General features: G+C 37.8%; 1 protein-coding gene across 1 annotated transcript in view; it reads right to left on the minus strand.

Moving 5' to 3' along the window:
* Positions 1–22127, minus strand: part of SCARA3 (scavenger receptor class A member 3) — a 51058-nt gene that overhangs the window by 8014 nt on the left and 20917 nt on the right. Inside the window, exons 4-5 of the mRNA XM_058164729.1 lie at positions 10310–10408; positions 3853–4896 (exon numbers count right to left, since the gene is read on the minus strand). Of these exons, the coding sequence (XP_058020712.1) occupies positions 3853–4896; positions 10310–10408 (1143 nt within the window). The remainder of the gene's footprint in view (positions 1–3852; positions 4897–10309; positions 10409–22127) is intronic.

The following is a 22127-nucleotide window of genomic DNA, read 5'->3' on the forward strand; positions in this document are numbered from 1 at the left end:
GGTTGAGATGCCCTAATAAGCTTTTAAAGCTTGTGGGAAGTTCTCCTTCTATAACCTGATAAGCTCCTGGCTGGGTGAGGCATTTGCCTTTATGGCAAACAAACGAAGCGTCCAACTTCCACAGCAGGAATTGATTTATGATGGATTGTAACGTGGACGGAGCAGAAACTGGAGTTCTAGCACTTGTTTGTAAGAAGACTGTAAGCCCCTGAGGATTTATTTGCTGCGAAGATAGGAGAGAAGAAAGCAAATGGCGGTTTTGTGAAATGTGTGTACTGAAAACGAAAGTAGAAATGCTTACTAACAGCTAGTGTTGAAATAGAAGAAAGAAGATACATAGAAACATACTGACTAAACGGAAGACATGAGAATATTATGATTTATATCTTTTCTTTTTCTTTGGGATTATAGTGATTTAGAAGAAAAGTTTTTTGAATTTTTTTTTTTCTAAATATTTTTTTTTCTCTTGGTCTGTTATTAAGTTATATTTTTTTTAAAAAATGGCTTTTAAGCAAATAGTGCCAAAAGTGTGTCGAAATAGAAGATACATAGGAAGATACTGACTAAATGGAAGAAATGAGAATCTTATGATTTATATTTTTTCTTCTTCTTTGGGATTATAGTGATTTAGAAGATAAGTTTTTTTGAAACTTTCTTTTCTAATTTTTTTTCTAAATATTTTTTTTCTCTTGGTCTGTTATTAAGTTATATTTTTTAAAAATGGCTTTTAAGCAAATAGTGCCAAAAGTCATTAAAAACTTTGAAATTTCTTCAGCTCAGATTCAAAAATTAAAAGAAGAAATCAAAAAGGAAGTAAGAAATTCTTTACAGGAGTTTTTGGAGAGTCACTTTTTAGAAATAGATCAAAAATTTGACGAAATAGAGAAAGAGATGTTGGATTTCAAGGAAGTGGTGGAAGAGCAGAAGAGGGAAATGAAAATGGTAAAGGATGCAATTGCAAATATTAAGCTCTTGTATTCAGATGCAGGATGATCTTGCAGAAATTAATAAAGCTAATTTAGAGTTGCAAAGGAAAATAGAAGAAATTCAAAAAAATCAAAACAATTGGAACTTAGATAATAAGATGGAAGATATAAAGGCAAAGGTAGATAGGGCAGATGAAGAAAGAGTAATATTACAATATAGATTAATGGAATATGCTATAAGGGTGAGGGGGTTGAAACAAAATAGGAAGGAAAATTTAAAGGAGATTTTTACGCAAGCCTTTGCTCAGATAAAGGGTGTGGAGCCAGAAGATTTTGAGACTAATATTGAAAGAATTTATCGTGTTAATTCTTGGTGGGCAAGACAAAATAGAGTACCTAGGGATGTGGTTATTTATTTTACAACTAAAAAGGTTAGGTATGAAATTTTGCAAGCCTTTTATAAAAATAAATTTCAGATATTGGGACAAGATATAAAATGATGAAGGAAATTCCTCCTAAAATGTTAAGAAACAGAAGAGAATTTGCTTTTTTGGTGGATGAGTTTAAGAAATATCAGATATATTTTAGATGGGAAGTCCCAATGGGTTTGTCAGTGAATTTTAGAGGTAGAAAGTATTTTCTTAATTCAGTTATGAAAGCGAGACATTTTTATATTAATGTTTTAAAGAGTGGGAATCCTTTGTTGTTAGATGCTAAGTTAACTGGTTTGGAAATGATGGAAAATAGAATGGGAGAGGGGAGGAATGTTTAAGATGTGAATAGGATGATTATGGTTAATTTTTGGAATTGATTTGTTTAGGATATAAATTATAGGATTTTTGTTATTTGCTATTTGTATGGTATAAATCTATGGGATGATATTACTCAATTGTGAAGGATGGAAAGTGAAATTTATGAATTTAGATAATGTGGATGTAATGATTTTAATTGTTTACTGTTATATTGTGGATGTAGTCTAAATGATTATTTGCTTGATATTTGATTGATGGAGTAGTATTGGAAGACTGAATATTAAATCTTATGACAATTGAAGCAATATATAAGTGATGAAAATTTGAATTTGAGAAGCTGGATTGTAATTTAAGAAATGGACTTATGAAATTTGAAGGAATATACAAGTGGGCGGAAATTTTTTTTTTTGAACTTTAGAAGATGGACTAATTTTTAAAATGGACTGTAAGAAGAATGGACATTAAATGTTATGGCAATTGAAGAAATATATAAGTGATAAAAATTTGAGTTCGAGAAGATGGACTGTAACTTGAGAAATGGACTTATGAAATTTGAAGGAATATACAAGTGGGGAAAAAAATTGAATTTGAGAAGATGGATTAATTTTAAAAATGGACTGTAAGAAGAAATAATATGTGAAGTTGGTATTGTTTCTTTTCTTTTCTTTTTTTTTATTATTCTTTCCTATCTTTTTATTTTTATTGTGAGGGGATCTATAGTTTTAAATTTTTTAAGGTGGGAGGTTATGTATATTTTGTATACTTTAGCTTGTGATTGTTGGTCATAATACCCAGTATTTGCTCTGGGAAGTCTGGGGGAAGGGGAGGAGGGGGAAGGGGGAAATGAATCACCAAGTGATACATGGATTGATTATTAATGTACAGTAATTTTTGAAGATATGAAATTAAAAAATTTAAAATGATATTGAGGATGCTCGACTGCCATTTCAGGAAGAAAAGGAGAGAGGAGTAGAAGGAGGGAAGAAAGTAGGTAGGAAAGTGTAGAGAAGGATGAGGGGAATAAGAGGGTTAGATAGGGTGGAAGAAGGGAGGAGTGGAGAAGGAGGAGAGGAAGTAGTAAAGTGAAGGAGATGAAGGATGGGAAAGTAGTAGAGGGTAGAGAGGGAGGTTGTGTAGTAAGGAAGTGGCAGTCGGGCAGGCCTGAATCAGTAATAAATAAAAATTAATGATTAATGATAGATAATAGTTTGTACATAAATATGATGTTGAAAAATAGAAATAAAAAATTATTTTAAAAAAAAGAAAAAAAAAGAAAATGGAGCTCTGGAGGGGCGCCTGTGGCCCTCACAAGCTCCATTTTCGCTGTCAAAGGAACACGGGCCGGTCCTTCACTGTTTCCAGGGCGGCCCTGCAGACTGAATCTAAGCACCCTGCAGGCCAGATCCAGCCCCTGGGCCTTGAATTTGACACCCCTGCCATAAACTATGGCTTACAGATCAAAAAGATTGTATTCATAATGCTCTAAATTAAAAGACCAAACAAATTAATTTACGGCTTAACCCAATGTGTGAATCCAACCCTTGTTGCAAATGAATGCAGCCAGGTCTGATAGAGATCTAATGTGTTAATTGGGTGCAGACATCACATTATGCCATAAAATGATTTACTGCTTCTCATTTATAAAGCTGTAGGATCCACTTATTGTGATGAAGCATTATATACAAATCAAAGCATATAGAAGAACTTGTTTACTAGACCATGGACAGATAATGTGTATGGACATGCGCTTTTTTAGAAAAAATTGTCCAAATTTGTGAGGGGGAAAAAATAATGTTGAATAAGTTCCTCTTTATCCTTTGCCTCCTGCTTTCTTCACTAATTCACATCAAAACTGTAAAGCGTCACATGGAAACTATTTTACACAATTAGGAAAGTAACTGACATTTTTAACTTTTTTTGGTCATTTTGTGTACTGTTTACTTGCTTGCTTTTTGAATTGAAAGCTTTCTGTGAATTTTCTATTTATAAGCATCCCCAGGTAAGTTCAAAGATACCCGATCTTTTAGTTTATGAGGTTTTTTATTCAGAAAAAAATATTTCTAAGAAATTATTGATAGACTCTCCCACATTTTCACAGTTCCATTAAACAGTTTATTAGGATGCTTTTATTTGGGAGATATTCACCTGGAAACCCAATCCTGCCATTTGTTTACCTTGTATGATGGTGACATTCTTCAGGATCTCCCCATGTCGGATGTCAACAGCTTTCATCTCTTCCATGACCATGGAAAGGTTGCGAATGTTGAAGTTTAACTGGGCATTGAGCAGGCTAAAACGTTCCCGCAGAACATCTGTGAGGGTTATCATGAGGCTGACAGATCTGTTCAGGTAGTAAAGTTCTTCAGCATGTGTGTGGAAGCCCAGGGTGCAAGAGAGTCGCACATCATCCAGGTACTTGAGCATGCTGTGGACATGGCTATCCGTGGCATTGATGTTGGTAAAGATTGTGCTGATCTCAATCTCATGGGATGTCATACGGCCTTCTAAGGTCTGAAAATGCTCAGCTGTCCGATTTTGCATGTATTGGGTATGGTATTGAAAGTCATGCATGTTCTCCTCATGGTCATCCAAGAAAGAGGAGATGTTGTCCAGCTGCAACTGTAAACTTGTTACTTGGAGTATGAGGTCATGCATACTCTCTGAATTCTGGCTGATCCTTTGCGAGGCAATAGCTAAATTAGTCTGAATATTCTTGACCAGATCAGCTGTTTTGGAAGAGGTGGCCTTCACGCTGCCAAACAGCCGGGTGTAGTTCTGCCACTCAGTCACAATCTTCTGTAGTGTCAGGGTCTCCTCATTTGTCTTTCTTTGGATGATCTGGACCCAGTCTGAGGTCTGCCTATTGGTAAAGTTTATCTGCAGCAAAGCAGTTTCAACATCAAAGTGTTCTTGTGTTAGCTCCTTGAGTGAGTTGCCTAGCTGAGAAGTGGCAGCCTGCCAGCCCATCACTTGGGCCAGAAAGAGGCTCAAACTCTGATTGACCTGCTGAACAGCAAAGAAACATCTATCCACATCATCAGTGATCTTGCTGCTGGAAGATGAAAGCTGCTGGTGGGCTTGTCCTGCTCGATCCAGTAATACATCCTGGGCCAAGAGCTTCTTCTGAATCTCCTCTAGTTCCTTTTGCAATTTGCTAATTTCCTGTCCAAGTTGCCCTGTGTCATGACACAAGGAGCAGTTGTCCATTGATTTCTGATCTGAATGAAGGAGCAGAAGCGTATTAGTTTAGTTGATAATTCTGTTTTAATGCTAAAGTTTAAGCAATAAGTGATTACACTTGGTTCCTTCCCATAAATTATGAAGAATGTATTAGGAAAATAATGTGCCGGCACAAACATAAACACATATTATAGAATCCAGTTTCACTGTTGCAGAATTTAAGCTAAAGTGATACGGAATAGTTTCCCAATGTGATTATCTGCAAATCACATCAGTCCAGAAAGCTTGGTCCCTGCTGCCTGAGGATGATATAAGCTGTTGTTAAACACAGCTGGAAACAATAAGTTGGGGATGGCTGAACCCAGCATACAAAAAGTTGGAGGCACTGATGGCGCTGCTTAATTTCTTGTTACAAGGTCCCTGATCTGGATCCTGGTTTTCCTCCCATCACTGTAAACTGCTAATACCTAAGAAATGAGAAATGGATCAAAGGTCTTTGACATCAAGTCTTATTGGAACTACAGTTACCAAAATGTAGTTGAATACATGGAAAACAAGTTCTAGCCACCATGTTTCTAAATTGTTCAGTATGGCAAAACATGTATTTTAAGTGGTCCCAAGGCTATACGATTCAATAACACATACATCCAATCATTCAAAGTAATGTCAACGATACGCAGAAGCTTACTAACTGGGTGGTTTTTCTTATGCTACTCTTGGAAGAAATATACAGCTCCAGGTCCAAGCTGGGAGAAAGGCACTGGAGATAAAATGGAGGCTGGAGGCTGATTGGAAAGAGGGTCCATTTATTGATGAAGCAGAAGCACATGGGTGGTTCTGGGCAGCTGACCACATGGAGTTGAGAGTGGGTGGGGTATTTATACCTTCTCTTGGGTTACACTTGAATTTCCTGTTCCTGTGCAAAAACATGTATTCTATTGGCTGTTGTCAGACTCCCATGCGGCCAGTGGTGAAATCTGAACCAGTTTACTACCGGTTCTCTGGCTGTGCATGTGCGCTGCGACTACATGCGCAATACACACCATGCACCAAATGCACCAAAGGTGTGTGTGCGCACGCAGTGCACGCCAAAAGGAGGCATGGGGTAAATAGAACAGCGTGTGAGGTGTGAGTGATCAGCTGTGGCGCACAATCTTTTTTTTTTTACTTTTAAAAGCATTTTTTAAAAGAAGCAGCAAGCAGGGAAGCTGACAACCAGGCATTGGGTGGGCATGCATGGAGGCGGGGATTTTTGCTACTGGTTCTCTGAACCACCTGCTGCCATCGCTACCGGATCAGCCGATCCGGTCTGAATTGGGAGCATTTCACCGCTGCATGGGGCCATGTACAAATCCTAGGAGTTTGTCTGAGCTCCCAGGTTTGATTGAAGCTTGGAGGATGCAATGTCCTTAGGAAATTGTGCAATGTAGTGAGCTCTGCTGCTAGTGGGTTAATCCTATTATGTCCTGGAGGGTCATGTCTTAATCCCATCATCCTGGAGCTGGAGATCTTTTGTTTTGTAGATACGATATCCCAGTCTTTCTTAATGGGCAAAAAATATCTGCTGGGGCTATTAAAGAAGGTGGGGGCTGCTTTCCAAGAGCATGTCTCTCCATTTCTCATTCTTTATTCCATCTATAATATTATGCCTTTTTAATATTTCTCAAAATATTTCATTCTTCTAGGAGAGGGGTGGGGTATTTATACCTTCTCTTGGGTTACACTTGAATTTCCTGTTCCTGTGCAAAAACATGTATTCTATTGGCTGTTGTCAGACTCCCATGGGGCCAGTGGTGAAATCTGAACCAGTTTACTACCGGTTCGCTGGCTGTGCATGTGCGCTGTGCCCACATGCGCAATACACACCATGCACCAAATGCAACAAAGGTGTGTGTGCGCACGCAGTGCACGCCAAAAGGAGGCATGGGGTAAATAGAACAGCGCGTGAGGTGTGTGTGATCAGCTGTGGCGCGCAATCTTTTTTTTTTACTTTTAAAAGCATTTTGTAAAAGAAGCAGCAAGCAGGGAAGCTGACAACCAGGCATTGGGTGGGCATGCATGGAGGCGGGGATTTTTGCTACTGGTTCTCTGAACCACCTGCTGCCATCGCTACCAGATCAGCTGATCCGGTCTGAATTGGGAGCATTTCACCGCTGCATGGGGCCATGTACAAATCCTAGGAGTTTGTCTGAGCTCCCAGGTTTGGTTGAAGCTTGGAGGATGCAATGTCCTTAGGAAATTGTGCCATGTAGTGAGCTCTGCTGCTAGTGGGTTAATCCTATTATGTCCTGGAGGGTCATGTCTTAATCCCATCATCCTGGAGCTGGAGATCTTTTGTTTTGTAGATACGATATCCAGTCTTTCTTAATGGGCAAAAAATATCTGCTGGGGCTATTAAAGAAGGTGGGGGCTGCTTTCCAAGAGCATGTCTCTCCATTTCTCATTCTTTATTCCATCTATAATATTATGCCTTTTTAATATTTCTCAAAATATTTCATTCTTCTAGGAGAGGGGTGGGGTCTTCCCTTACTACTCTACATAGATAACCAGATGCCTGGAATGCACTACCTGACTCTGTAGTTTCTTCCCCAATCCCCCAAAACTTTAAGTTTAAATTGTCTACTGTGACCTCACCCCATTCCTAAAAGGTCTGTAAGGGCATAAGTGCACCCGCGTGCTTACCATCCCTGTCCTAATATTCTTTTTTACTTTTAAAAAGCATTTTGTAAAAGAAGCAGCAAGCAGGGAAGCTGACAACCAGGCATTGGGTGGGCATGCATGGAGGCGGGGATTTTTGCTACTGGTTCTCTGAACCACCTGCTGCCATCGCTACCGGATCAGCCGATCCGGTCTGAATTGGGAGCATTTCACCGCTGCATGGGGCCATGTACAAATCCTAGGAGTTTGTCTGAGCTCCCAGGTTTGATTGAAGCTTGGAGGATGCAATGTCCTTAGGAAATTGTGCAATGTAGTGAGCTCTGCTGCTAGTGGGTTAATCCTATTATGTCCTGGAGGGTCATGTCTTAATCCCATCATCCTGGAGCTGGAGATCTTTTGTTTTGTAGATACGATATCCCAGTCTTTCTTAATGGGCAAAAAATATCTGCTGGGGCTATTAAAGAAGGTGGGGGCTGCTTTCCAAGAGCATGTCTCTCCATTTCTCATTCTTTATTCCATCTATAATATTATGCCTTTTTAATATTTCTCAAAATATTTCATTCTTCTAGGAGAGGGGTGGGGTCTTCCCTTACTACTCTACATAGATAACCAGATGCCTGGAATGCACTACCTGACTCTGTAGTTTCTTCCCCAATCCCCCAAAACTTTAAGTTTAAATTGTCTACTGTGACCCCATCCCATTCCTAAGAGGTCTGTAAGGGCATAAGTGCACCCGCGTGCTTACCATCCCTGTCCTAATATTCTTTTTTTTACTTACTCTTTTCACATATCCAAATTATGTTTATACTTTTACCTGTTATCTTATATATGATTGACAAATAAATAAATAAATAAATAAAATAAAAATATATGACTCCAAATTTCAAGATGAACCCTCAAAGGAAGAGTAAAAGTTCTTAACAAATGCGGTCTGATCCCAGCTTTCCTATATAAGATGCCTATGCCAACTGGGAACTAACTGGAGTGGGCATCCAGATGCCTACATGTCCATGTAACATAATTGTGTATGGATGGATATATACTTTATGAGAAGTTATAATCCTCATAATGAAAAGGCCAGAACAGCAACAGACAGTAATTACTACTAATTAAAACCAGTTGTGTGTAAATAAGGTATTTCAGTTGATCTCCAATCCTCATATACCCATCCAGTCTCAAAAACATCTACGGAACAATCATCATACAAATACAGTTCATGTTTTCCAGCAGAAACAGCAAGAAAGAAAAGAAGAAGCAGGGTGCAAGAAAATGAGAGAAAAATGTGAATATACTGGAAAGAGAAGAAAAAGGGGAACAAAATTAGATGGAGATAACAAGGGGTGGGTATGAGCCAGGGAGGCAAATTCCATGACATTCTACAGAATGTTTATGATTGGATTAAAAAAGAAAGAAAGAAAATGAGTGTCCCAACAGCAGCTAATTTATAGGTTGATTTAAAAAAGCAGCTTTATTTGCAATCTCTTGTACCTTCTGCCTATTTCTTTGTTTTAACGGGTTCTTCCGTTTTCTTATCAGTACACATAAGAGGAATAAAAGAATGGAAAACAACCTGATGATTTTGACTACCCTCTGTGTGAATGTACCTAATCCGGGAGTCATAGCAGATGGGAAGGTGTTTTAAGTTTTAAACTCCCAGCTGCTGGCATGAAAAGATAATAATAATAATAATAACAGAGTTGGAAGGGACCTTGGAGGTCTTCTAGTCCAACCCCCTGCCCAGGCAGGAAACCTTACACCACTTCAGACAAACGGTTATCCAACATCTTCTTAAAGACTTCCAGTGTTGGAGCATTCATAACTTCTGCAGGCAAGTTGTTCCACTTATTGATTGTTCTGACTGTCAGGAAATTTCTCCTTAGTTCTAAGTTGCTTCTTTCCTCGATCAGTTTCCACCCATTGCTTCTTCTTCTACCTTTAGGTGCTTTGGAGAATAGTTTGACTCCCTCTTTGTGGCAACCCCTGAGATGGTTCCTCTGAACCTAGAAAGGCACAATAGAAACTCCCTATCCAATGAAAAACATTGCCTTGAAAGAGAAAATAAGTGAAAACTTATTCCCTTGTCCATACTGAAGTGGCAGATAGCTTCTGGGTTTTAGGATCAACCATCAACAGTGAAGGAACAGTCAAGAAATAAGCTGCAGACTAGCACTTGGTAGAGCAGCCACAAATGTCCCGGAAAAGATATTCAGATGCTATGATAAATACCATGGACAGCTAAGGAAACAAACAAGTGGCTCATCAAACAAATCAACCCAGAGTTCTCACTTGAAGCTCAAGTCACCCTAGTTAGGACACCTTATGCAAATACCTAGTTCCCAAGCGAAGGTGCTAATGATGGAAGAAGATGCCTGCCAGCAAGGTGCATGAACTCAACCATACTTGTAATGAGTGCACTATTGGAAGATTAGAAAGACCAATTATGCACAGATTATGATGAAGAAAGCTTATCTATATGGTTGCTAAGAATTTACAACAATCAATCAATCCTCTCCATAACCACAGCAATCTAAATACAACTGCCAGCCAAATCAGTTATGAGAGATGCTGGAAGTTGTTAATTCAGCATCCTCTGAAGGACCAGAGATTCTCCAATTTGCAATATGAAAGGAGCCTTGGCTTGCCTTGCATACAGGAGATACCAATGTCAAACCCCTGTAGGAACTGAAACATGTACCATATCAGTATTGGAACTTAAAATAAATGGAGCTAATTAGAATGTAACATTCCTGGTTTTTTTGGATGAAAACATCAACGTAGCAGCATTGCTCTTACCTAGTTCCTGAAGATTTTCTTGGACTGACACAATCGTCTTTTCATAGTATGTCTGAGTTGAGTTAAATTTATCAGCTATTGATCCTACTTTCTTGAAAACTGAAAGAAAAGCATGAAAAACGAATTAGCATATGATTGTCTTCAACTCAAGATTACAACTTCATAGTCAGTATCAGTTGGTGAATAACTGAAGGTTGGGCAGCATAAAAAATTCCATGATGAAAGAAAATGCCATATACGATATTTTAATTATGTTTGTTCATTTCCTATTGCACCACAAGCCAAACAATGATGCACATTTAAATAGAAAAGGGCCAATCCAAAATGACATGTGCAAAATCACCTTAACAATCTGGGCTAGGAGTTTTCAAGTTTCTCCTTTGCTACAAATGTTACAAATTAATGATCTTCCGTAATGAGACTCTTCCTGGAAAGGAAAATTAAGGGATTTGTATAACACATATGAAGAACAAATGTTTGGGAAATCTGTCCCACATATCAGTTATTAGAGCATTGAGTTTTGGCTGCCTATTGGAATGTTTACTGTTGTGTCATTTCTTTATAAATCTCTGCAAATATTAAAAGAACCCAAATCCATATATGTACTTTGCCTCCAGACTTTCTCATTATTGAGATGAATGTTACAGTAGTCCAAAATGAGGAAATGTTCCTTTAAATCACGGGTGGGTCATCTGTCATCCCCTTTCTTGAGCCTCTCTGAATATAACTGATTAAAGAGTTTTTCTGCCATCTTGATGCACAAAATATATAATCAAAAATTGACAGTCCCAAATAAGCCTAGTACAGCTTTAAAAAAATACCCTAAAGCCATCTATCCCCCGCCCCAAAAGTCCTTAGCTATCAAAAAGATCTCTGTCCTTGCTCTAAGACATTATCTTTTGATATGCCCAATTAAAATGAGATCAATACATATATCTATGAGATTTCAGTAAATCGATCTACTGATAGGAAATTGGTAGCTCAAGGAACCTGGTTAATCTTTCATTCTGCAACAGTGTATAATTACTCCCCTCTCCAATCTAGATAGATCAGCCCACTTACTTTTATTTTTTTTCCTTCAAGGGTAGATTTCTTTCCTCCTGCCAAGTACTAAGCAACGTGGAAGGACGTCAAATTCTCTGGCCCATACATCTCCCCCAAACACTCCCTTGTCCTGGCCACTGCAGGGTTTTCCTGACTCATGTTTATTTTGCAATTCACCATATCCTTGCGGTTCTTCCAAGCCAGCTGCTCATCTGATCCTTACATTCTGTACATCTCCACCGAGGTGTCCTTCTTATGGGTAAGTTTTACCAGTGAGGGACAAAGCTTGAAGGGGATGAGGATTTGGGGGATCAAATGAGACCTTGAATCTGACTGTTTAAAAATTCAATTTATATAGGTGAAAATATTTCCAGAATATTTCCTAATTAATTTTCTGGCAGCAGTTGAATTTTCCTTGTTAGAGGACCACACCCTTCAATCTGACCCCTGGTTTCTTTACTTTCCCCTCTGACCACTTTTGGCTGCAAAAGAGACTGAAACACTAGATTCCATTGCCGTTTTTTTCTTGTTTAAATGGATTGGTGGACAGGTCCCTCTAGAGACAAAGACTTGAAACTGACCAGCCAATGCTTAGCTTTATGTATGGTAACTGAAAAGATCCATGCTTGCAGGAAGGCCTGGCTCCTCACATTACGTTCTTAGAGTAGTTTAAAACTTTCACCTAAATCCACTCAGCTAAATTGGGAACCAGTTTGGTCTAGTGGTTAAGATGCAAGTCTAGAAAGTCAGAGATTGTGAGTTCAGGTCCTGCTAAGGGACAGTTTCAAAACCCGTTGCTACTGGTTCACTTGTGGGCCTGCATGCACTTGTGCGCATGCGCAACGCTTCTGTGCAGAAGCGTCCAAGCGGGTGGGCGGAACTTCCCACTGCCGCCGCTATTGGTTCGCCCAATCTGGGGTGAATCGATAGCAACCCATCACTGGTCCTCCCTTAGCCATGAATGCTAGCTGGGTGATTTTGGGCCACTCACTCACTCTCAGCCTAACATACCTCCCAGGCAGGAGTGAAATACTTCCGGATCGGACCGGCTCACGTGATCCAGTAGCGATGGCAGCTGCTGGTTCGGAGGACCGGTAGCAAAAATTTCTGGCCCTGCCCCCCTGCCTCTGCTAAGCCACACCATCAGCAGAGGGTTTTTTTTTTTACTTTTAAAAGGTTTTGCTTCAGCCAAAACATGTCTTTAAAAGTAAAAAAAAGCCTTTGAGGATCCCGCCCCTCAGCTAAGATCCGCAGAGCCTTTAAACTTAAAAAAATAATAATTAAAGGCTACTCTGCTCAACAGGTTCAATCTGCTATTACCAAGACGGAAACAGTGGGAGGAGCAAGGCCCAAAGAAAGATATGATTTGCGGCTGGTGCTTCAAAAGTTTCCGATTGCTGATAATGGCAATTAGACTTTTATCTTGGAATGTCAATGGATTAAACTCACCACAAAAGAGAAGAAAGATATTTCATTATTTGAAGCAATTTAAAAATGACATTGTATGTTTACAAGAAACACATATTAGAACATTAGACCAGAAATATTTGATAAATTCGAAATTGGGAATACATTTTGTTGCATCTGCTACAGAAAAGAAGAATGGACTAGTTGTTTATATAAAGAGTAATTTATCTGCAACATTAATTGAAGCGGATAATCAAGGAAGATATATTGCTATTGAACTTTTATTGGAAGGGAGAAAAATACTTTTAATAGGAGTTTATGCACCAAATCAACAACAAGAAAAATTTTATAAGTTTTTACATAAAAGAATAACATCTTGGGATTATAAAACTTATATATTAATGGGTGATTGGAATGGAGTGATGGATACCCAGAAAGATAAAAGAAGTCTTAGAAATATTTCCAATCGTGTAAAACTGCCAAAGGCATTCTTTGATTTGATGGAAGATTTAGAATTGAGAGATGTATGGCGAGAACGCAATGAAAAAGAGAGATTTTACATTTTTTTCTGACAGACATCAATCTTTTTCTAGGATTGATTTCATTTTAATTACTAATGATTTGTTTTTCAGAGTGAAGAAGACAAAAATTTGTTCTAGAACCTTGTCTGATCATAGCCCGGTATGGATTGAGTTAGATCGGGAAAAAGAGGCCAGGAGGTCGTGGAGGATGAATGAGAACTTGTTTAAATATGAACAAAATGTAAATGAATGTAAAACTCTAATGAAGGAATTTTTTTCTTTGAACATGGATAAAGGGACACCTATAGAGATAGTTTGGGACACCAGTAAAGCTTATATGAGGGGAATTTTATTAGAGATGAATAATAAATATAGAAATAGACTGCACAAAAGGCGAAAAGAACTAGAAGAGGAAATTAAAAGGAAGGAGCAGTTATTGGTAGGCAATCCAGGAGATAGTAAAACAAAAGAGTCAATAAATATATTAAGAGGTCAATTTAATATGTTAATGGCAGATCAGGTGGCAACTAATTTACAATATGTAAGACATAATTTGTTTAATAATTCTAATAAACCTGGAAGGTGGTTAGCATATTTATTAAGAAAGAAACAGAAACGACGATAATTGATAAAATAGAATATAGAGGTAAGGAAGTATATCAGCAAAATTTGATTAAAAAAGCTTTTTTAGAATATTATACTAAGTTATATTCTAGAGATGTGATTAGTGATAAAGATATAGATAGATATTTACAGGACCACGGTATTTTAGAAATTACAGTAGATCAAAGGGAAGAGTTGAATCAATTAATTTCTTCAGAGGAAATAGTGTTTGCAATTAAGCAGCTTAAAGCGAATAAAGCACCAGGTACAGATGGCTTGACAACTACTTATTATAAAAATTTACAAAATGAGATGATTGTACCACTTAAGGAGTTATTTAACAGAATACAAAGGGGAGGAGAAGCTCCTCCTTCATGGAGGACAGCTTTTATTTCATTAATACCTAAAGAAGATCGAGATGGTGTTAAACCAGAGAATTATAGGCCAATATCGCTTTTAAATACTGATTATAAGATATTTGCTAAGATACTAGCGAATAGATTGATGCCACTGATGAATCAATTAATTCATAATGACCAATCAGGATTTATTAAGGGGAGACAGATGAGATATAATATGAGACAAATTGTAAATTTACTTGAATATTTGGAAGGAAACAGCCAGGTTTCAGCAGCATTCCTCTTTTGGATGCGAAAAGCTTTTGATAGATTGGATTGGCAGTTTTGTTTAAAGTAATAGAAAAATGCAATTTGGGGATTATTTTATTCAAGCAATTAAGGCTATATATCAAAAGCAAACAGCTCAAATAATAGTAAATGGTGGATTAACAGAATCTTTCAAGATTGAGAAAGGGACTAGACAAGGATGTCCCTTGTCACCATTATTATTCATTCTAACTTTGGAAATATTATTGAGTAAGATACGTGGTTTAGATCGAATAAAAGGAATTAGAATTAAAAATCAAGATTATAAATTAAGAGCGTTTGCAGATGATTTGGTTGTTTCTTTATCTCAACCAATACATTCAGCTGTATATTTGATGGAGACAATTGATCAGTATAGTAAGGTATCTGGGTTTAAAGTGAATCAACAGAAGACAAAATGATAATTAAAAATATGAATACACATCAGAGGAAGAATTAGAAAGAATAACTGGATATGAAGTAGTTAAAAGGTTAAATACTTAGGAGTATACATTACAGCATCGAATGTAAAATTATATAAAACAATTATGAGGTATTGTGGGGAAAAGTAATTAAAGAAATGGAGAAATGGAAGAAGTTACAATTATCATTGTTGGGAAGAGTGGCAGCTATAAAAATGAATGTTTTGCCTAGATTTTTATTTTTGTTTCAAATGATTCCAATTTTGAAGAAAGATGCAAATTTACAAGAATGGCAAAAAGGGATTAATAAATTTGTATGGAAGGGTAAAAAACCGAGGATAAAGTTAAAAATAATGCAAGACGTTAGGGAAAGAGGGGGTTTAAAAATGCCTAATTTGAAATTGTACTATGATGCAGTTGTTTTAACTTTAATTTCTGATTGGATTAATTTAACAGAGGAAAGGATTTTGAATATAGAAGGTTATGGTTTGTTATATGGATGGCACGCATATGTAATATATGACAAGAAAATTGATAAGACATTTAAGAATAATATGGTCAGAAGTGCGTTGTTGAGGATTTGGAAAAAATATCAATATAAGTTAGATGGAAAGATACCAATATGGACCATCCCCAGACATATGATAGAGAATATAAATATATTACAAAAAATGGAAGTTATCACTTACAAAGAGCTTTTGACTATGGAAAAAGGGGAATTACAGTTGAAATCTAGGGAGAAATTGAGGGATGAAGGAAGAAATTATACATGGTTCCAGTATGGACAATTGCAATCTAGATGGAAAATAGATCAGAAAATTGGTATAAGGCAAAGTGATGATAATCTGGTAAAACAAATAAAAGATCAAGGTCAACAGCATATAAAGAGATTATATAATGTATTGGTTGAAATTGATTCAGAAATGGAGTTGGTTAAAGATTGTATGGTAAAATGGGCACAAAATTTTCAACAACCTATAATGTTAGAAACATGGGAAAAAATTTGGGTGAGGAATGTTAAATTCACGCAAGCACAAAATTTAAGAGAAAACTTTTATAAAATGTTTTATAGATGGCATTTAGATCCTAAAAAACTGTCATGTATGTATCCAAATGTGAAAGCAAAATGTTGGAGATGTGATTGTGAGGATGCTACCTATTATCATATATGGTGGACTTGCAAAAAAGTTAAAGCCTTTTGGATTAAAATATGGTGGATTATGCAGAACATTTTGAAAAAGAAGATCAAGTTTGTTCCACAGTTCTTTTATTAGGAATAATCTCAGATTGCACTGTTATAGAGACAAAACTGATTCTGAATTTAATAACTGCTGCAAGATTATTGATTGCACAATATTGGAAGAAAGAAGACTTACCTACAATTGGAGAATGGATTAGTAAAGTATCAAATTTAGCAGAAATGGCAAAAATTTCTGCCTACCTGAAAGACTGTACACAAGAAAAATATATATTGGAATGGAGGAAGTGGATTGATTATATTCAAAATAAGTATCAGATTAAAAAATATCAATTAGTTTTTGAGTGAAGTTAGGAATTATTATGTATTAGTTTAAGAAAGAAGGGAATTGATAGTGTGATGGTGTGAAATGGAATATGTTTTATGTTATATTTTAGATTATGTTGGTTAGTTACAATACCCTGTATTCTGTTCTGGGAAGTCTCGGGGAAGGAGGTGGGAAGGGAAGACTATAAATTGATTGGTTGCCATTGTACAGGAATAATGGTAGAATTAAACAAGTTGGAATGGTGTAATGTCGGGACTGCTCGGCAAACACTCCCGAAGGGAAAGGGTAAGGAAAGAGGAGTAAAGAAGGAAGAAAGTAGGTAGGTAGGTGGGTAGGGAGGAAAGAAGGAAGGGAGAAGAAAGGATAGGAGGAGGAGAAGAAGGAGATAGAGGGTTAGAAAGGATGGTAGTGAGAAGTGGGAAAGAGGAGGGGAAGTAGGAAAGCGAGGAGAAGGTGGTGGGGGAAGTTTAAGAAGGATGAGAAGGGAAGAAAGGATTAAAGGGGGGAGTGGCAGTCGAGCAGCCCTGACTGAGTATAATTTGGGTATAGGACTGATTGTTGGATAAGTGATTGTATTGTACACTGGTCAAATTGTGGGAATTATTATGGAAAAATAAAAATTTTTTGCAAAAAAAAATAATAATAATAATTAAAGGCTACTCTGCAGAACCTTAAAAAACATGTTTTCTGTAGAAAACATGTAGAAAAACTCCTTTTAAAAGAGTCTAAGATACTTACCTGACTACTGATCGACCTCATGGCTTTTTTCGCAGCCGGAAAGCCCCAAGTTTCATTTTCAGCACCAGACAGAACTAATCTAATTTAGCTAATCTATTTCATCACTGAGTGATTAATGCTGGCTGGTTTTCCTGGCTGAGGAACTCTGGGAATTGAAGTCCACAAACCTTAATAATAAAATAAAATATTTGTGCAGCTTTCTGGGATTTGGTGTGTTTCTGTAGTGTTTCACTCTAACTACACAAACACACAAAATCTCAGAAAGCTGTATGTGGTATTGCGTGTGTGTGTGTGTCAGTTGTGTTATGTTGTGTGTGTGTAAAGTGTGAAAGTTGGTTTTTGAGCTTTTTGTGGCTGTGTGAAGTGTGAAGTGCAGCTGCTTTTACATTGTGTGTGAGTCAGTTGTGTTGTGTTGTGTGTGTGTAAAGTATGAAAGTTGGTTTTTGGTACCTCTTATTGTTTTTTTATACTTTGTTTATTATTTTTATTATTTATTGTTATTGGCCACGCCATCTGACCACTAAGCCACGCCCACAAATTAAGCCACGGCCACAGAACCGGTAGGGAAAATTTTTAGATTTCACCCCTGCTCCCAGGTATGTTATTATTATTGTGGGGAAATAATAGGTGGAAGGTATGTTTGCAGCCTTGAGTGACTTGTAAAAATAAAAAGGTGTGATACAAATAATTAAATAAATCCCTTTCTCAGACTCCACTTCTTCAATACTGTTGTGACCTAGGCCCAAGTAGTTATTACCAGACACAATCAGTCCTAAACAAACGTATTTTACTAGAACAGCTGAGAATTACTTCATTCTCAGTTTAGTCCAAATTAAGTCCAAAACAAAGTCCTTCTGAAAAAGTCCTTTTCTTGGCAAGAACCCCACAAAGTTCAGAACAGGAGATGCCAACAAGAAACAATTGTAGCAATGTTGCTTTCCTACAAAGAGCCCAAGAGCCGTTGCTGCTCTTTTAAGCCTTATGGGAGGGGCCAATCATCTCCTGGCCTTACTCCCGAGTCATCCTTTTTTGCTTTAACTGCTCTTGCCTTCTTCGCATGCGTGCACTAGGAACAGGCTCCTCCTGTTCCTCTGCCTCTCTGCTGTCTGCTTCTGGAGGCTCCAGAGTCCGTGCATCGCTCCCAGATGGATCTCGCCCCATCTCTGCCTCTGACACAGAGCTCTCATCCGGGCCTTCCCCTGACTCCAGGACTGACCCATTGTCCTCCCCAGCCTCCTCACTGTCCGACTCCACAACAAATACCACATGGATGTTGTCTTTTAAGTGTTACTGAAGTTTCCTGCAGATGCTGCTGGGTTCCTGGAATGTTATTTCCTGGGTTTGTATATGGTGACAACCTCTGAGTTTTAAAAACTTGACATACATATTATGGCATCAAAGTTAGAGCTTTCTGTGTATCTTACATACAGTCATATAGCGTGACTATATACAAAAAATGTCAGGGCTAAAAAACAAGTTGTTTTTGAACTAAAATAACACTCAAGTTTCCACCAGTGATGTTGATCTTTCTTCTATTGTATTCATTCTTCCTCTGTCTATTATGTCCTAGAATCTAATACACCAATCAGCAATTTAGGAGTTTTGCTTTCCATCCTCTACATTTCTTGGCTCAAAAAAGGGAAAGATTCCTAATTGCCACTTGGAATTGGTTCAAACAGAGGACAAAAGAAAGATGAGCCAATGTAACTATCCTTAGACAGTTGCTTTTTTAGGGTGCCATTTCCACTTGGCCTGTTATCAACACCAGGTTGTCCTTTGAAAGGCATATGATTGCTGTATCCATCTTGGGAATATGTAGGCCATGCTTAGAGAACCTGGCGGATTATGTAGAACCTGAAATACACAAGGCCTAACGGTAGCCAAGTTCTCTTTCAACACAGCCACTTTTGTTCCAGGCTGAACAAGCACTTTTGTTGCAGGGACCCATTATAGACTGTGAGAGGAATATGCAAACCAGATTGGGATGCCTTTTCATTCTTTCCAAGTCAAAAGAATGCTGAAAGAAATTATGCAAATGGACACAGGACTTTGTATTTATCCATAAAACAAAATCAACATAGGTGGACTTAATTCATGTGATGGAAGAGGCCAGGAAAAGAAAGACTGTATTTGTAAATGAACCCAATCCAGAGAATAAAACAGATGAAAATCCCTCAAAGAATACTTTCAGATTACAAGAGGATAGGTCCTGCTCAAAAGGATTTTTTTGTAGGAACATAAATGAAAGAAAACTCAATGTGCAGCCCAGTTGTTGGGAATCAGGCGGCAAACAAGGTTATAATTATACAATTATACAACAATACAAGAGCAAACAATAGATTCAAACTTAATGTCAACCGCTTCAAACTTGATTGCAGAAAATATGACTTTTGTAACAGAGTTGTTAACGCTTGGAACTCACTACCTGACTCTATAGTCTCTACTCAAAACCCCAAAATCTTCAACCAAAAACTGTCTACTATTGACCTCACCCCATTCCTAAGAGGACTATAAGGGGCGTGCATAAGAGCACAAAAGTGCCTACCGTTCCTGTCTATTGTTCTCTTCATTATAGTATATATGCATACTTTTACTTATATATACTTTTTTCTCTCATGATGGGTTATTGTTTATGTTGATGATTGTATATACTGTTGTGACAAAAATAAATAAATAAATAAAAATATTATGGTTTGTCACACCATTAACCAGCCGCTCAGACTGGATTTGGCATTTTTATCCACCCATCAACCAGGGGTGGGCTTCAAAAATTTTAGGAAGGGGTTCTTTGCCCGGTTGCTGGGTGGGAATGGCCATGGTGGGTGTGGCCTAATTGGCCTCCTGCACCACGGCAGGGAGGGGGAGCGTTTTTGCCCTCCCCGGGCTCCAGAAGCTTTCCTCGAGCCCCTGGGAGAGTGAAAACTGCCTCCCCAGGCTCTGGACGCCCTCTGGTGGCTGGAAACGGGCCCATTTCCGGCCTTCCCAAACTTCCAGTACGCCCTTTTTTTGCCCTCCCTGAGCCTGTGTGTGTACCTTGCACTTACCTGCATTCAAAATGGGCCATGTGGGGACTCCTGGAAGGGGTGGGGTGAGAAGGGCCAGCCAGGAGTGGGATTTGGGGGTTCTCCGAACTGCACAGAATCTTAGCTAGAGGTTCTCCCGAACCCCTGCGAACCTCCAGAAGCCCACCCCTGCTATCAACTCCTTTCCAAGGACCTGGGACAGCCAGATATTGTTCGATGGTGTTTATCATTATTATATGGGGGAATCAATAATTGTTTTGTCTTTGGCTTAGCACATTGTGAAGCCAGCCAACAAAAACTTATTCAACAAACCATGGATAAACACACCAAGGTTTGAGTGTGGTCTATCAACCAGATCAATTTGAGATTGGTTTAGTGTCATGTTTGCAAATAAGATATATTAAAACATTTTGCCAAAAAGTTTCATAAAAAAGATAAGACTTATTTGCAGATGTTCCAGGCTAAGCAGATGGAATCCAAGCAGGCAGGCAGAGAGGCAGTTATTCCCAAAGGAATAACATACCAAGATTGGCCTTTGCAAGTCAGTTCTTAAAACTGAGTCATCAGTTGAGGAGAAAGGGGAACAAGCACAGACTAATTGCTAGAAAAAAGACAAAGCTGGACCAAGAAGGGTCATCAAAAGGGAATCTGGGGAAAAAGAAGAATTACTGGATACTTCTTTCCCTCTTTCCAGGGTGCTGGAAAATGCTGGATGATGATGATTAACAATGCCTGAATTCCTATAGATACACCCTGTTTGCAGCATTTAAGCCTGTGCTTTATGAGTCATAGCACTGCCAGCAGTTAACACCCTAATATTAGACAGAAATGTGGACCAGTAAGGCCTTTTTCGGCTTGTTTTGCAGAGCTTCGGCTACTATAGAAAACAGGGAACATGAAAAGATGTTTGGGCTACAGGATCATTCCTAGGGCTGCAATGAAGAATATTCTAGCTATCTGGTGGATAAAGTTGTTTGGACTTGCCTGGAATTGGATGTTGAGTGAGTCAGTTACGTTGAGGCAAAATCTAATGTTATGGCTAGAGTAAGTTTGAACTTGACACTTTTGGGGAAGTAGGCAAAATTCTTCCGGCTGCTAACTCAACCACCTATCTATTAAACCTATGCCTTTATGTAATGAGTGAATAAGAAAATGGCTTATTATAGTCAAAAAACCCTAACAATTTATGACATTCTATGAGAAACAAATCATTCAGAAGGTAATGGGTTTTAAATTGGAGAAGGCAAAATCTGCATATATGTTTAAACAGTCTGGTTGAAAAAAATCAATAAAGGAGAGATAAAGATCTGCCTCAACTTAGTCAAATCTAAATGCCAAACATATAGTGGTATTCCAGTGTACCAGTATTCCATTGACTCCACTTCTGATTTACTACAAGAGTAGAGTCTTTATACAAGATCCTGTACAGAGTATATTCTGGAATCTTTCTAACAGGATCTATGATAGAAAGGCATTTACTGTGATAGTGCTTTTTGCAAAAATAATGTTATAAATGCTATGAATTATATTAGTTAAATACGAAGGCCATATGTCAATTGTTTTAATAATAAATGACTAAATAAACAGGAGAACAATATGAATTAAGCTTTACAAATCAAGTCTTATGAGCTTATATCTAGAGTTTTGCTGAATTAACAAAATATTGAAGCAAGTCCCATGAAAAATAGGCGATCTGGAGAGAAAACATTAAATTTTAAACTTTTAAATACAGATTCAACAAAGTAAGGAAGTAATTCCAATGTGGAATGGAATGCATACATTCTGAGCAAGAGTTTAGTCCTTGCTTGCAATAAGCTTTTTCCAGTCTCTAAAAGGACAATGACGTTTGGTACAGTAGTATTACCATATTTTTTGGAGTATAAGATGCAC

Source organism: Ahaetulla prasina, chromosome 1 (assembly GCF_028640845.1).
Source record: "Ahaetulla prasina isolate Xishuangbanna chromosome 1, ASM2864084v1, whole genome shotgun sequence".
Lineage (NCBI taxonomy): Eukaryota > Metazoa > Chordata > Lepidosauria > Squamata > Colubridae > Ahaetulla > Ahaetulla prasina.